Here is a 16,958-nt window from a genome sequence, read left to right on the forward strand (position 1 = left end):
ATGCTATAATCTATTATAAAAACTACTTTCTGTTTTTTATGTGACATGAGATGATGATGCTAGAATACTATCGCACGGATCTAGAACAAAGATCTGGGAGACCCCAACAATATTTTCATAACACAAATACAATTATAATATAATATAGGTACTTTATTCATAATTTAAACATTTTGTCACAAAAATAGATATAGGCAATAATTTAATATATAAAGCAACAATATGATAAAAAAAGTTTAGATTTTAATAGTAAGAAATAATATGTCTGGGGTGGGCTGAGCCCCTAGCACCCCCTGGATAGAACTAAATAAATAGTATTCTTATGGTTTTGTACAAATAAAAATATTACAATATTTTGAATATGAGTGGGTGGGTAGGGAAATACCTGTACATTACAACTTATCTATGCTATATTGCTGTGATTCTTGTTTCATGCTAATTATTAATGACTCCACCTCCATATTTATTAGTTCATTTACCTTTGTTATCATTTTTTTTTTAACTTTTTTCAAAAAAAAAATTGTTCTCATGAAGAAACTGAAAATTTGAGTATATATTATTATTTATTAAGGTAAGATCATAAAGAATTGATTAATCATTTAATATTATATCATACTATATCATCAAAATATTTTTAGATTCTGAACGGAGTAATGAATGTATTGATTTTACAATGATGTGTGTCTTTTTTTTATTTTTGTGTCTGCTATCACGTTTTGGAATAGTAATAGTGCTTTTACTTCAGCCCCTCTTTTAATAAGGAAATTGAATCTGTTGGTTCTTTGAGGGGAGGGGATCAAAAGAAAAAATTTCCAGTAGTTTTCAAAAGCGTCAGGAAACTTTGAAAAAGTAACTGATAAACGGGAATTTTTACGCATAACCATTTTTCAACAAAATCGATTTTTTGATTTTGCAGTAACTCAAGAACGAATCATTGTAAATACTTGAAATTTTCACCTAATGTTTATATTAGAGTTATCTATTTACGATTAAATTATTATTCAAAATATTTAGAATTTTGAATAATAATTTATAGACCATTGAAATTTTTGATTTTATTTTCTTGAAATGCCGATAAAAAAATTTGGCTTTCCGAAAAATCTTTAAAATTTAATACAAATTTTAATATAAGTTGTTCTTATTGTAGTAAAAAAAAAATAAAAATCGTTAGTCACAATTTTTGTTTGTAAACATTAAAAGTTTAAATGTTTACAAAATATGTCAAAATCACGAAAATTTGCAAGGAATATTGAAGTTGAAAATTCATAAAAATTTTGTAATTTATATCGAAGGTTAAAAAACCCCACGCCAAGTTCTCCATAACTTTTTCTTCAAATAACGGCAAAAAAAAATTCCAGCTTCAATATAGAAAAAAATTTATGAGCATAGGAAATTTATTTTTTTACGAAATCGGGTAAAATAACGATATATTACAATTTAAATATAGGTGATAGTATAATATATCCTACTAATTATTCTAAACTGACAAATCATCTCCGTTCAGAATCGTTTTTCGTATACAATGATACCTGTCATCGCATTCAAATTAAACACATCCATTATAGTGACCTACTCTCCATCACTACTATACAGCAGAGCGATATCCACTTGCCCAATATTTTTATTTTTATTCTATTGAAATTTTTTGTTTAATAAAGAGATATATACTTAATGTGAAAATTATTTACAAGTATAATAATTTATTAAATTAAGTTGTGTAGTATGTAACACATTGTTAGATAATAATATATTATAATGACTATAATGCATCCTTTCCATGTACCTATACATAACTGTATTTGTAGTATACATTTTTGAAAATATTTTATATAAATCTAAGGGGACATCTCCAAACTAGTCTTAATTATTCCACTGGGACTTGATATTAAGCTTTGAGTTTTTTTTTTTAGAAATAAGTGAAAAGCTTTTGTTCTTAAGTTAAAAACAAGTGGTTTTTTTATTAGTGAAAAGACCCAGATACGGTATCAATAATAAATTAATCCAAGTTATAAATAGCACAATTATGCAGCAGAAATAAGGTTTGATTCCTTAAAATAATGAATACTATATAAAAAATATTTTAATACATTATTTTTATTTATTTTAAGAATGTTTTAGGTTTATTATTAACAAGTTATAATATATACAAATATGTTACTGGAGATAAATAATTATAATTTTAATGTAAACAATGTATAGCATTTGAATTATTTATCATCCTCATTATCTTCTTCTGTTTTTTTTGAAGTTTTATACTCTAATACTGTAATTTCTTTTTCTAACGTATCAAACGCCATTGAAAATTTTAACATAACTTGTTCGTACCTATATTAATCACACAAAAATAAACATACAATTACATTTAGTCAAAACTTTTAGGTAGTTATGATAAATATTTTTCATTTCACCTGAATAATAACGTATTTATGTGCTCGGTTTGTTCTTTAATTAATTCATGTTGTTTTCGTTCATTCTCAACCAATTTTTCAATTTCTTCAGTATGCTTGTCTATTTCACTGTAATACTTATCATTTAGAGCAGGCCATTTTTCATTAAGCTGTTGAAGTTGTTGAGCATATTTAACTATTTCAGATTCAGCAGAAAGTATAACTTCTCTTTTAGATAATTCAGTTTGATAGTCTTCATAAAAAGGATCCATCAACTTGTCCAAAAGTTTTACATGACTGAGTAATGCAGTAGCATATGGGTGACCAATACATGCATTACCAATGTTATTGTCAACTTGTTTAACTTCATCAAGAAGGCTACCACTTGGCAGAGAAGTTGGTACCTCTTTATTTGTACCATATACTTTTAATTCTAAAGCAGAAACCAATTTTTCTAAAATTGAAATTTTGTCAGCTTCCATATTCTGAAATTTAAAAAAAATTTTATATTATATAATTATAAGCAACAATTTTTTTCAAATATAATCAAACGAATGTAAACTTATAATTATATAAGTTAATAACTAGCTTATTTATCATTTTAATGTGTTTATTTAAATTATTAAAACCAATGCTCAGCAATATTGTTAAAGGCATAGGTAATGGGCATATTGAGATAGTATAGATAATCGAATAAATGCAGTAGATACTATTTACAATGTTGATATTAATCAACAATGGACTTATTATTTATACTCATAAAATTTTAAGCCACCCGTGAATCCACAAATAGAGAAGTACTCAAATCTGGACAGTCGACCACTGGCTAAAGATAAATTATTAATTATTATATAGACCGTCGTTTAACAATAATAATAATTTTTATTTACTTTTCTATGCTCTATCAACTATGTAAATTGGAAATGTCGACATTCCGCGAAAGAGATCAAACAGTACTAGGAGTATTCACAACCACTACAGCTGCATCTACAAATCTACTGCGGTTTTCTGCACTACGGAAACGTCGGAAACCTCAGAAACGAAACGCGTACGACTTTATGTGTTTTTCTAAAGTAATGGTACAACTATATACTACTTGTATTTTGTTTATAGCATTTATTTACTAACCTTTTTTTTATGTACTTTTTGTACTTTTTGTAGTGTATTTTAATATTAATTATTAGTACAACTGTTTTGATATAAATGACATAATCTGATAAGAATATTCACAACTCGTCGCTTATCGCCGTCCGTCGGTTTCCGCGGTTAGCCGTACAGAACGTAACCACAACCGCAACTCGTGTTCGTCGGCGGCAGCAATGCAGGCAGGCGGCTGCTGTGCCTGTATCACGAGACACGACTCACTCACGACGGGTTTCCGGAGCGTACACACACACACACACACACATACAACGTGTACGTACTATGTATCTTTCGTGCCTCATACTAACAGTGGTGCGTGTGTTACAGAGTGCGTACGCCTGCGCCCCGACTTGTTTGCTGCTGGTAGCGTCGTCGTAGTCGTAGGTACCCACAGGCGCTAGTGGCCGTAGCGTGTATTTGTTGTTGATGTGTGTGCGTGTGACGCGACTACGCGAGTGAACGTCGTGTTTTACGCATTCGCACTTGCACTGTGACAGTAGTAGGTACCGCGTTATTATTATTATTATTATTATCCCTCGTCCGTGTGTGTTTGTATGCTAGTGTGAGTGTATGTGTACGTGTGTTCAGTGTTGTGACTTGTGTTGTGTTGCTTGTTCTCCGATCACCGTTTAAGATCGCCAAAAAGAGTTCGCGTTTTATTTACGACGGTCACAAGAAACGTTATTTATTTTTTTTCAAATCGCCCGCTTCCCGAGATCAGAAAAGCGCCCGTCTACCCGTGTGAAGTGTGAATCTGTCATTGAGCCTTTTGATCCATCAACTTCTTAGTGTCGCGCACACTCGTTCTCCCGCCGTCGTCTCACTCTTGGACGCGTGCTTTATATACCCATCATCCCTCTAACAGCCGTCGTCCAGTACGTGGTTCGCCGGCTCGCGTGTGTCGACATAGTATAATAATCGCCACGACGGACACTGACACCGGCATGGAGAAGAGAATTGAACTGGAGAAACGCGGCCGAAACCCCGAAGAGGTAAAAATAAACGACGAAAAATGTTCGTCAAATAAATGTTTTTCAAATTCATACAACGCGCGCGATCTCTTGCCGCCGTCCGGCGTGCTTGTGTGTGTGTGTGTGCGTGCTCACTGTTGGCAGCGTGTTGAACTTGAATCGCGCGCAATCGATTGAAATGAGATGGTATCCACGAAAATACTTTTAATAACAATATAATTTATCCCGCTTAAATAATAATTTAAAAACAACGTAATATTAAGATTGGGATACTAAAATTATTACGGCTTTATATTAATCATTTTGTTTTTGAAATTATTAGTGGTTTGGTCGTTATTTAGGCATTTCCAGATGTTTCTAATCAAAAGAGATGAATTCTACGCTGTTTGAAAGTCGTCGCTAACGTGTGGTCGCGTAGGTACTTTTGTGTACTGTGTAATGTATAACACTATAACCTCTGTTTTTGTAATATATATATTATATTTTTATTGTAAAATATAAATCGACGATGCGCCTCCGCCTCGACGGTTTTAATTATGCTATCGATATAACGACGAAAGTGATTGGACGGACAGGTGTCTGTGTGTGTGCGTGTGCGCCGTGCGCGGGCGCGCAAACGCCATCGAGTATTCGAGCAACGAGTCGCGACTCGCGGGTGACCGTGTACTTACTACGTGCGCGTCGGCGCGTGTGCTCGCATGATTTTACTGGTGAGCGGTAAGGGGGGTAATTTGGCCGGCAGCCATGTTTAAATTTTAAATACTTAGTCGCTACTCGCAGTGTTTTTTCACTTCGAATGCGTTTTTAAATTGATCTAATACTTAGAACTATTGCTAAATAAAAAAATATACCACTATTTTTTCATATATGCATTATAATTTGGTGTATTACACCTTACACGAATTAACCATACATAAGACATGTTGAAATAATAACAACAATATTATATTCTTAACCTCTACACGTTATGCCTATTCAGTTTTTACTGACTGTTGTTGGACATAATATTTTCGTGAATACCATTGTGTGTCGTATTCTGTTTTATTGTCCAATTATAATTTAAATAAATTATTAATTATAAACTCACCTGAGTTGTCAAACAATGTCTGAAGAACAAAGCCTATAAGAAAAATAGGTATTACTTACGTAAGATACTTATCCTTTTCAAATTGTTATTACTTATTTCAATTCGGTTGCTTTGAATAAACTTTATAATATATTTTGGTTATTTTTATTTATTGGTTCTAAATTAAGTTATTTGAACATTTTTAGTTAAGTTAAAAAGTTTTCCAAAACATCTTCTCTAGATGGTACCAACCAGTGGTGTAGTCGTAAATATTTTTTTGGGTATACACCTAAACTGAAAAATATGTTATACGTGAAATGGTTAGGTTAGGTTTGTAGGGGCTCTGCCCTCCACACCCCCCGTATATTAATTAACCTAAATTTATCTATTATTATAAATATATTTAAATACATAATAATATATAATTTCATTATAGCAAATGTATTTATTTGTTATTTATAATTTATAAAATTTTCCACTTTGTTTTTCTAATGGCTCCACTTTCCTTGAACGGTTATCATCGGCCGATCTGTGCTGCAACAGCCAGCTTCCAACATATTTGGTTGGGTCCCATATACTAAGAGGTGGCCCATTTATATTGATAAACATAAGATTTGTTATATTTTTTATTTTCAATTTAGATCTTATAGATTTGAACATATTTTGTTCATTAAACATAACTAAATCCCCATTCACATTCTGCTGTAGTGACTAGCAATGTTTTTATAAGTATATTTATTTCCTGTATTTCTTCATTCATTGCAATTATTATGAATACAATTTCTCATTGTATGTACTAGTATGGATGTATTTAATAAAAATCTACAACCCAATTGTTGTATTTCATTTTCCTCATCCTCATGTCTTAGATATACCATATTGCTATCGTCATAACTCATAATATTAATTTAATTTTAAATATTTGTTTTGATGTTTGGACAATTTAAAATTTTTCCTATTTCTTATCATTTTATAATTAATCATAATTAATTATTCTGATACACCAATTCTCTTAGAGTTATGAGAATAAAAAAAAAGTAATTAGAAATGTTCAAATTATATGTATGTTATACCTATGGCGTATTTGTTTTATTTTCTTTCCTATACGCATTTAAGAATTTTAGCGTTTTGGGTATACCCACGTATACCCTCCACCACACCTCTGGATGGTACTTTAAAGTAAGATTTAATTGAATTTTAATCTTTAACTTAAACCTAACCTAAACTTTTTGAAACAAATTGATAATTTTTATTTGATGATCCAATAGTCTAGGTATGAATTGGTGATGTGTAATAATTGAATAAATCATTTTATTTTTGTGACTATGTGTGTCTATTATATAATTTAATCAATTTTTGTTTTTCTTCACAAAAAGGACACAAAATTTTACAAGCAATTTCCTTAAATTTCCATTCTAAAGAGGGCCTAAAGAAACAATTTATGTTGTTTAAGTCTCACTAAAATATATATGTACCATATAATCTTTGCTGGATTATGATTACTTTTTGTTTAAATTGTTCTAAATATATAATATGTTTACCTATACTTAGATTTTACTTTTATTAAATTGTATCTTTTTTAATTTGTTTAGATAGATCAATTAATCTTGGATGATTGTCGTAGCACTGCAATAGTTGGTCTTACAGATGAATATGTTGGTTTACGCAGTCTTAGCATAATCAATGTTGGTTTAACAAGCTTAAAAGGTTTTCCAGCATTGCCTTCACTCGTCTTTGTGAGTTGGCTATTGAATTAAAGTTTTATATTAGCCCTTTGTTTTATTGTTTTAATTATTTTTAGCTGGATCTCAGTGAAAATAGAATTTCTAATAGTCTTCAGAACCTCAGTGGTTGTACTAATCTCAAATCATTGAATCTCAGTCAAAATAAGTTGAAAGATATTGAATCAATTGATCCATTGGTAATATTAAAAAACAATAAATTTACCTCAATATTTTAAATGTTAAATAAAATACATCTATGTATATATATTTTTTTTTATACAGAAATCTCTAGAACGTCTTAAGTATTTGGATTTATCTAATAATGAAGTAACTAAAGAAGAAGGGTACAAAGAATATGTAATAGAATATTTTTCCAAGACCATCAAATTATTAGATGGGTATGATTCAGTTATTTTAACCACAGTTTTTATCATGTTAATTTTAAATATTTAAAATTTTAGAGATGCATTTTTCAATGGCAAACATGAATCTGCCAATGACAGTGATGAAGATGGAGAAGATGGTTCAGAATCAGAAGGTATAATTTTACAAAGTGTATAATAAGTATCCATTAATATTGTATTTATTAATTATTTTAGCTGAAGAAGAAGGTGAAGGTGATGACGACGATGATGACGATGATGATGATGATGATGATGATGATGATGATGACGACGATGAAGATGATGCTGATAATGATGAAGTTGAAAAAGGAAATGCTTATAGTGATGATCAATCATCTGATGAAGAATATGAGAATGGTGAAGGAGGCTTGGAAGACTTGCTAAAAGACAATATTGATGAAGAAAGCGAAGGAAATGATTATGTATTAGATGAGGAAGATGGTGTAGATCAAGATTCTACTGATGAAAGTGATGATGACGCAGTTGAAGCTGATGATACTTCTGCCAATGGTGCGTATTTACTTTTTTTATTAGCTAACTTAAGTTTGTCTTATCAAATATTTGTATAGGCATGAACAAATGTTTTCAAACAAGATGATAGATGGACAGAAATTAAATCAATATATATATATTTTTTATGAATATGGTGATATTTGTTTCTTTTTGATATTGATCTCACTTTGTTGCACAATAGGACTATATTAATTTCCCCAATAATCAATTTTTAGTTTACTAGATAAGCTAGTTGTATTATTATTGTTTTCAAATATTGTATTTTGTTGAATTCTGTATTCATATAATACTTCATTGTTATTGTGTAGAATGTATTTAACATTTTTATATTACTTATTTTAAATATTTGTTCCATCAAATTGAAAGTACATGTTAAAGTTGTAACTATAACATTGATTTTATAATAATTATATTGTAATATCAATGGCTACAGAAAATAAAATATTGGAGACTAAGAACAATTCTATATATATTATTTAATTTATTATTAACTTATTGAATTTTAAAATAATATAGTTACAACCTCTATTATTTAATCCTGGTGTTCTAAAATATCCCATCCCCATAATGTGGATTACATAACACAGTGTTTAACTAATTAAAAATATATATTTAACAATAAGGTATTTACCATTAAACATTTCAATTATTTAAATAGCACTTACTCTCATAAGCTTTTCACTTTAGGTATGTATAATAATAAAATCTACACCAAATGCAGCAACCTATTCTTAACAATATTATAGTGTTAATACAATCAAATAAAAATAATACTTAAATATTTCATTAACGTAATTTAATGCTGTTCATTTAGGAACATTTAGCAAATATATTATGTTATTGTCCTATATTATGTATCATGTTTTATATTTGAACTCATTATTAAATGATTGTAAAAGCTCAATACTTATAATAAAAATTAATGTTTGCAGATTCACAAGATACCAGAGGGAAAAAACGAAAACTCGATGATTAACTTATTAAAAGTTTTTAATTACTGTTACGTAAAGTGGAACAAATTGTATGTAAATGTCCCACACTTATTTTTAAGTATCAACTTAAAACCTTTTTATTATTTTATTTGTAAATTGATTGTTTTAATAGACATATTTTCATGTTGTACCATGCAAATCATTTAATTTTTTTTGAACTTAATAATGTTATTATACCATTCTATTTTTTTTTCGACTATGACTTTGGACTTACCAAGTGAAAGTTTTTTTTTTAATTACTTGGGTTGGCATTTTTTACTTCAAAATTGTTTAAAGAATATATTTTAATCGTATTTTTGAACATCCGTGGAATATGTTTATACAACTTGATGTCCCTGTTGTAATTTAAATTGTATTTGAATACCAAATAATAAGTTATTTGTGTGTTTATAAATATATATATATTTTTATTTGTCACAATTAAGTTATTAACTATTACTATTATTATTATGTTATATTTAACTCTGTGTGACTGATTTTTGTTGTTGGTCTGAATTTAAAAATTAAAATTCTCAAAGTAATAAGCTAATATAGGTAGTGTTGTACAGGGTATAAGAACTATTGAGTATTTAAAAGTTAATAGTTGCTGGTTGGTGGAATAATTATATAATTCATTTATGAAATGTTTTAATTGTTGATAAATATCCATGCCCTTTTTATTATTATTATTATTATAAATTATCATTCATTCTGATATGTGATTATGAATTATATTTGTAATAATTTTTACTGCAAATAGTATTTAAAAATGGTACACATATTTAGTTAAATTTAAAATTGATGTTATAGATTTTTTTATAACTATTTTAATATATAATTTATATCCATAATAATTGTTTTTATTTGAAATGTTAAAAAGTTTGGAATATTAAAAATTATAAAACATAACATTCAATAATAGTTTTAAATATTTTTCATTTTTTATTAATATATGAATAGAGTATTTTATTTGTAAGACTGTTGCAACATAAATAATTGTTAATAATTTTTGGTACCTAATAATAATTGTTTATTTAATTTATTATTACTAATATTTACACCTCAATATTTGCATTCCATTAACTGAACATCTTAATATAACTAGTAAATCTAAACTTTTGCAATAAGGATTAATCATTTAAAACAATATTTGTTAAATGCATAGTATTCCACCATCCCAGTTTATACTATTTTATTATTTTTTTATGCTCTTTTTTTTCTTGCACCCTATGTATGAATTATTTGCATATTATTGTGTATTAAAATCAAACAAATTATAATATTGAAGAAATGAGAGTGTCCTCGAGTGTACATAAATATTTTTATAATATATTAGATGAAATATTTAATAAAATCTTATCATAAATTCTAACATTTGAATAACATAAAAAAATGTATTAAATATAATTTGTATAAAAAGCTCAATGATACAATTATATTTTAGTGAATTCACCTTTTGTTAACTCTACAATAACATATTAACAAAGGACCAATTCTAACATGTTCATCACAAATAGTAAATTAGTATAGTATAGTTGTTTATACTTTCTTGAAATATTCAAATAATGATGTATGGTGCAAAATGTTCCTTAATGATTTGGATATTGTAATAATGTTGATTTTATTATAAATGTGTGTTTCATGTATAATATTCTCAATTTACTGTTATTTGAAGTTTTTGATAATGTTGTTTTCAAACATAAACAATTAAATTAAAATGTCTAATGAAATACTATAATGTGAAAATTGGATGTAATTAATTTTTAGAAGAAGTATATTGATCAATATTTGGTATAATTATTACTATTTGCATAAATCGTAAACCGTATATCAGTGTTTCCCAACCAGATTTGGGTAACAACTTTTTTTTATGGGTCTCAAACATACTATAATTTATTTTTCAGTAAAATGTTCTAATAGTAGGTGACCAATTAAAAAAGTTGGGAAACGCTGGCATTTTAAAGAAAGTAGTTATCCAAATAATTACGTCTAGTAATATATTTATTTCTTTTGATCTATCTGTATTCATAAAAGACATAATTTAAATTAAAAACAATATTGCAGAATTCAACTCTTATGAGATTCAATGTGTCATAACTTATAAAGTTATAAGCCTTAACAGTACATCATATTATAATTTATTTTTAACTATTAGAATTTATCACTTACTACTTGGTATTATGGCTGGACTGTTTTGTTATTGTTGTTATAAAGGTTTTAGTTAATTTATTTTAGTAGAAATGAAGTAAAATCAACTGTTTATATTAGATTAAAATATATATATATTTATAACACTATTTTTTAATGCATTCAATTGCAATCTTCAGTTGTATATGTGTTAAGTATATTATTAAAATTATGTTTTTAAGACAATGTTTATTATATATCATTGTTAAACTTCTTATTTATGTTATTTCTGTTTAACTTTGCTTCAAAATTGTTAAATATAAATATTATATATAAAAATGCTGGTCTTATAGCATTAAAAAAAAAATGCTGTATTAATTTAATTTTTTTTTTTTCAATAAAATTTGTTTTTAAAAAAAAATGTCTCATCAGTTCTGTGAATTAAAATATGATCTATGATAGAAAGCAGTGGTGGTGGTATTAACTATAACTGTAATAAAATATAAATATAGTTGACTAGTTGGGTGTGCATTGTTTAATTAGTCTCATCAGTCATTATATAACTCGACTCGTGATATGATGTACAAGATGGTAATATAACAGGACTGCAGAGTCCAGCATTAGGGAGAGGCTAAGCAGTGCATTTGTCCAGCGCCTCGAGCCTTTAATTACACATATGTCTTATAGGGCAGGCTATAAGTGAACATAGTTATTGGTTAAATAAGTTTGGCCCAGGGCCTCACAAAGGTATCGTCGGCCCTGCAGGGCTAGTCTATGGTGTAAACTAAATATTTAGATTTACACGTTATGTTCTAATAAGATACATATCAAAGGAAGTTAAAATTTGATTTTGCAAATATTTTAATTCTTTTTTAGTTTTTTAATACCGAAGGTTTAATGAAAATCTTTAAAATTCATTTGTCTAGTGTTCATAATAATAATTTTTTAAATAGTAATTTCACCAAACCAATAACCATATTCCCAATTGAAAATGCTGTGAGTACCTCCTTTTCATTAATATCAAAGTAATTGGTGATATGGACATATGAGTTCCAATCTCATGTCAGTTGATTTTTTTTTTGTCACAGTAATCATTTTCAATAAATTTTATAAAAATTATACAAAATGATTACTTCTTCTAAAATAAATATGGAACTACACATACATAGGCACCCTAGGGGTAGCAATCTGGGGTATTTTCCACCCCCCTGTCCCCTGACTTTTCTAAATATTTTTTTTTAAATCGAATGTTTTAAGATAAATTACTATTTACTAAATAACAAATTGAAAGTAGCTATATGATTAATTTATAATCTATTATAAGTTAACTTTACCTATACCTATGTATCTATACTTGTAGGTTGTAACATAATATATATATATATATATATATATACGAGTATAATAAAAAAAGTTGTTTTAAAATAGTAAAATTAAATTAAAATTTAGTATAATATATACCAGACGTGGCCAACTTAAATAGACTTGCAATCGACCTCCAAGATTTTCTAGGTTGTCGCAATCAACCAAAAAGGTCAAAAACAAAAATATATTATAATATGTACATTCGTGTTACACGTCTTTTATTCGATATCTGTGTAGTATAATCTCGTTTTTCATACTTATTTATTACTTTTTTCTAAATATAATTTTGTTTTCTGAAAAATTCAAAAATTCAAGAAAATGCGAAAGGGTGTAGTGATATTGACTCAAATTCATCTCGGGATCAACTGGTTGGCCATCCCTGATATATACATTAGTTTCTCATAATTACATTGATCATGTTAATTTTTTATTGAAATTAAAAATTGACATTTTCTGAAATCCGTTAAATTGTATTTTCCAGTGGTAACTGGTATTATATAACATGTTGTCAGTTACTAATTCTAAAACATAACTCATAAAACAAAGGTGAATACTGAAAAGTATTTAAATTATCAATTAAAAATATAATTGTCTGGTTAATTCATATTATGTATAAATTAATCAATGATAAAAATTAAATATGTGATCACTCTACTACTCTAGAAGTTCGATATTGAAATTTTAAATATTCATTTTAGTATTCCATTTAATTACTAATATGTATTAGTATTTTTATTATTATATAAATAATTTTAGTACTGTGTTATTGTAAGGTATGTTTAAAAAAAAAAAACAATGAAAATTATTTATTTAAAATAGATAAGTTTATTTGAAACACTGATAAATATAAATTTTGTTAATAAAACAATAGAATATACAAATACTTTGATTTTTCAATAATTACTACAATTTTAAAAAGTAGTATACAAATAAAATTAAAATAATATCATATTACTGCCCCCAAAAAATATTGATAAATAAGAATATTATTTCTTATAGCTGTAATACCCTTCACCAGTCTTGATACCCAATTTTTTCTCACTAACTAATTTCTGTAATGATGGTAATGGTTTAAACAATGGATTCTCTGGGAAATTTTCATGCCATCCATTCAAAACTGAATTAGTAGTATCAAGTCCGACATAATCTGCCAACTCAATAGGTCCCATTGGATGTCCAGCGCCTAACTTCATAGCGATGTCAATATCCCTAGGAGAAGCATCACCTCTCTCCAACATTCTAATTGCTTCAGCCAACAATGGAATAAGAAGTCTGTTGACTACGAACCCAGGAGTGTCTTTACAAGTAATAGCTGTTTTACCAATAGCTTTTGCCCAAGCCATTAATTGTTCATAAGTTTCATCAGATGTTTCCGGAGTTCTAACAACTTCTAATAATTTCATCACTGGTACAGGATTGAAAAAATGTAACCCTGCAAATCTGTCCTTCCTTTTACAGACAGCTGCAATTTCACCGATAGACAATGATGATGTATTGGAAGCAAATATAGTCTTTGCGGGTGCTATTTCATCAATAGACTTGAAAAGTTTGTGCTTGATAGACAAGTTTTCAACGATGGCTTCTAACACTAAATCTGAATCTTGTACTACATCAACTATTTTTGTGGAAGTACTAATTCTTGATAACGTTTCTGAAACAAAATTCTCACCTTCTTGAGGTTTTTCCTTATAAACCTTTTTGGCTACTCTTTGTAAACTCTGTTGAATACTCTTGTGAGTTTTATCTAAAACTTCCTGGTTAAGCTCTACAATTGTTACATTATGACCACTTTGAGCAGAAACTTGAGCAATACCTGAGCCCATTAAACCACCTCCGACAACGGTAATATTTTTAATCGCTGCACGGGTTACAGAAGTTGAAAAATTACGAGAAATTACACTAAAACACGACATTTTTATAACTTTAGTAGCACACTTTGTTATTATACTAAGAGAAATTAAATATAAATGAACCCGGAAAAAGTAAATATAAAATGAAATGTACTTTGCCTTCGTCACCGACGTGAACAAAGTTCAATAATAATAATATACTATGTCATAATGTCATATCAATATACTACAGCTGTAATTACAAGTTTCTCCTTCTATAGATTTCTACTGATCACGTTTAGCCTTCTGAACAGATGATAAATTGATAACCACAATACTGTTATATATATTGAATTGCCTACTTATTACTTATAAAGGGATATTAAAAGAATTGTCTATATTATTAGAATTTTTAGATTTTTTGATTTCAAATTTTCAAAACTTCGATAAAAAAAGATAAGTTTTTATGAATTTCTAACTACATAATTCATAACACATAATTGTATGCACGTTTTATACATGACACTATTAATACTACATTAGTAAATTATATTACATCCATGCATCTATAGAGTTTGAAAAAATAACTAAACCAACTATAATATATAGTATAATTGTTTGGCATTTCTATTTCTATTTAATAAAACAAGAATGTTTAATGTAAACAATCTTTTAAAAAATATATTGTGGCTTAATTAAGAATAATTAATTAGGTCACCTATTTGTATAAAACTATTAATAACACCGTGTTCTTCAAGTATTCAGTTAATATTATATTATAAAAAAGTTTTTGTTGATTGACTTATAAAGAATTTGTGCGCACAGTCTTTAAAAAATGTATACAAGCCATAATTTTGTGAAGACGTTTAACTTTTTTCATCTAAGGAAGTAAGGAAATGTTTGCATTACAAGAAAATATAGATTTTCAAACAAATTTATAAATGTACAAATTGTAAGATATGTCACCGCAAGTGCCACAAATACTTTATACAAATAGAACAAAAGCGTAAATCAGACGAAATAGAATTAACGGAGACAACTACGATATAAAAAAATTAAATTTTTCAATTTGACACTATCTTTATTCTTATGCTTTGTGACTTTCAATAAATATTCTTTGAAATTTTGTAAAAGTAATAAGTATGGACTCAGTCGCTGATCGCTCAGTACATCACGTCTTATTGTGTGACATTATACAGTTTATATTTATAAGTGTGGAAGTGATATGAATTTATACGTACGTAAGAAGAAGGGTAAAGAAAGCAAAGTTGTACGTATGGTTAAAGTTTTTATGGAAAAATGTGCTTTGAATGATTGCTACACAAATCTGCAAAAGATAACGCATTATACAATATTGTAAGCGTTGTACGCTCAAGAATAAAATAAGCATCTATGTTATTTGACTCATTCACGTAGCATATTTTACATAACAATAAATATTTATTTTTAATCTATTAAGTAAATTTAAGCCCCAAAATAATAGGAAAACTAATGTACGTAAAAATCTACTCTTTCGATGAAACCAAGCTGTGCTTACCTATAGTGTTCAGACATGCTATGTACCTACCACTAATGAAAGAATAGCTTTCTTAACAACGTTTTGAACTAAAAGTATTGAGATTTTTTATAAAAATAACACGAACGGAACAACGTTTTTGTTGGCTTATTATTTTTTTCATTGAAATTATTTCAATTATTAATCGTCTCTAACTTAACCCCTGTCGTTTGCAATAGTCCATGTATAGACACGATTAAAGATATAAATAAATATCTATCTATAAAATATCTTTAATCGTGATCATAGATAAAATAAAATCATAGACCTTATATTAAAAACCGGCATGCTTGCCTAACACGGAGAACTCCCCACAATAATATGTGTTTTTAACTAATGAGGCTTTTGGGTCGCATACAAATATTTGTTGAGACCATATCCTGGACGAGGTTTCTAATAAACGACGTGTAATAAACTACAGGCTTTCAAGTGCACGAAGAACAGTTGAGTGTGCATTGGAGTACCTATTATCTAATAAGTGGAGAGTATTACACACTCCTTTATTAGTGGAACCAGATTTTTTCGATAAAATTATAAAAGCGTACTGCATATTGCATAATTTTGTTCGCCTCTTTTGCAAGGCCGCCTGCAAGGGGGTGCAGGTGGGGCCACGCCCCTGCTCTTTAGGATAATTTGTTTTAAAATTTCGATGGTTTCTTATACTTACTCCCTAATTTAATATAATCATGTGGAGTGGAACATTATACGTTATACATGTATAATATTAAGGATTGAGGAAGTATATAGGCATTTTATACAATATATAGCATTTATGGAGGGCGATAAGAAGGACTGATAAGGTGATACGAAATTGTTCATCAGTTTTTAATATCATTATTCGGTATTCGGTTTTATGATCGTAGATTAATGATGAAGATTTTTTTTATAAATATTTGATCAATA

General features: G+C 28.1%; 3 protein-coding genes across 4 annotated transcripts; 1 reads left to right on the forward strand and 2 right to left on the reverse strand.

Annotated features, from left to right (window-relative positions):
- Window positions 1-2,126: 2,126 nt before the first annotated feature.
- On the reverse strand, window positions 2,127-3,656 carry LOC113554153. 2 transcript variants are annotated; one of them, XM_026957868.1, is made up of 3 exons: window positions 3,278-3,483; window positions 2,409-2,872; window positions 2,127-2,325 (listed from the first exon to the last, which is right to left on the reverse strand). In XM_026957868.1, exons 2-3 carry the CDS (start codon window positions 2,867-2,869, stop codon window positions 2,208-2,210), a joined length of 579 nt encoding a protein of 192 aa, XP_026813669.1. In that variant the 5' UTR covers window positions 2,870-2,872; window positions 3,278-3,483; the 3' UTR covers window positions 2,127-2,207. The 2 variants fall into 2 exon arrangements, with proteins under 2 accessions (XP_026813669.1, XP_026813668.1); XM_026957867.1 differs by lacking the exon at window positions 3,278-3,483 and adding an exon at window positions 3,516-3,656 and having other exon boundaries at window positions 2,128-2,325.
- A 293-nt stretch (window positions 3,657-3,949) lies between these two features.
- Window positions 3,950-9,535, forward strand: LOC113554151 (acidic leucine-rich nuclear phosphoprotein 32 family member A-like). Its single transcript, XM_026957866.1, has 7 exons — window positions 3,950-4,522; window positions 7,160-7,303; window positions 7,369-7,488; window positions 7,574-7,689; window positions 7,753-7,829; window positions 7,891-8,205; window positions 9,141-9,535. Exons 1-7 carry the CDS (start codon window positions 4,475-4,477, stop codon window positions 9,182-9,184), a joined length of 864 nt encoding a protein of 287 aa, XP_026813667.1. The 5' UTR covers window positions 3,950-4,474; the 3' UTR covers window positions 9,185-9,535.
- Window positions 9,536-13,476: 3,941 nt separating this feature from the next.
- LOC113553196 (hydroxyacyl-coenzyme A dehydrogenase, mitochondrial-like) lies at window positions 13,477-14,725 on the reverse strand. The gene has a single exon (XM_026956392.1). It carries the CDS (start codon window positions 14,582-14,584, stop codon window positions 13,658-13,660), a length of 927 nt encoding a protein of 308 aa, XP_026812193.1. The 5' UTR covers window positions 14,585-14,725; the 3' UTR covers window positions 13,477-13,657.
- Window positions 14,726-16,958: the final 2,233 nt, after the last annotated feature.

The sequence above is a fragment of the Rhopalosiphum maidis genome, chromosome 2, assembly GCF_003676215.2.
Source record: "Rhopalosiphum maidis isolate BTI-1 chromosome 2, ASM367621v3, whole genome shotgun sequence".
In the NCBI taxonomy this organism is placed as follows: domain Eukaryota; kingdom Metazoa; phylum Arthropoda; class Insecta; order Hemiptera; family Aphididae; genus Rhopalosiphum; species Rhopalosiphum maidis.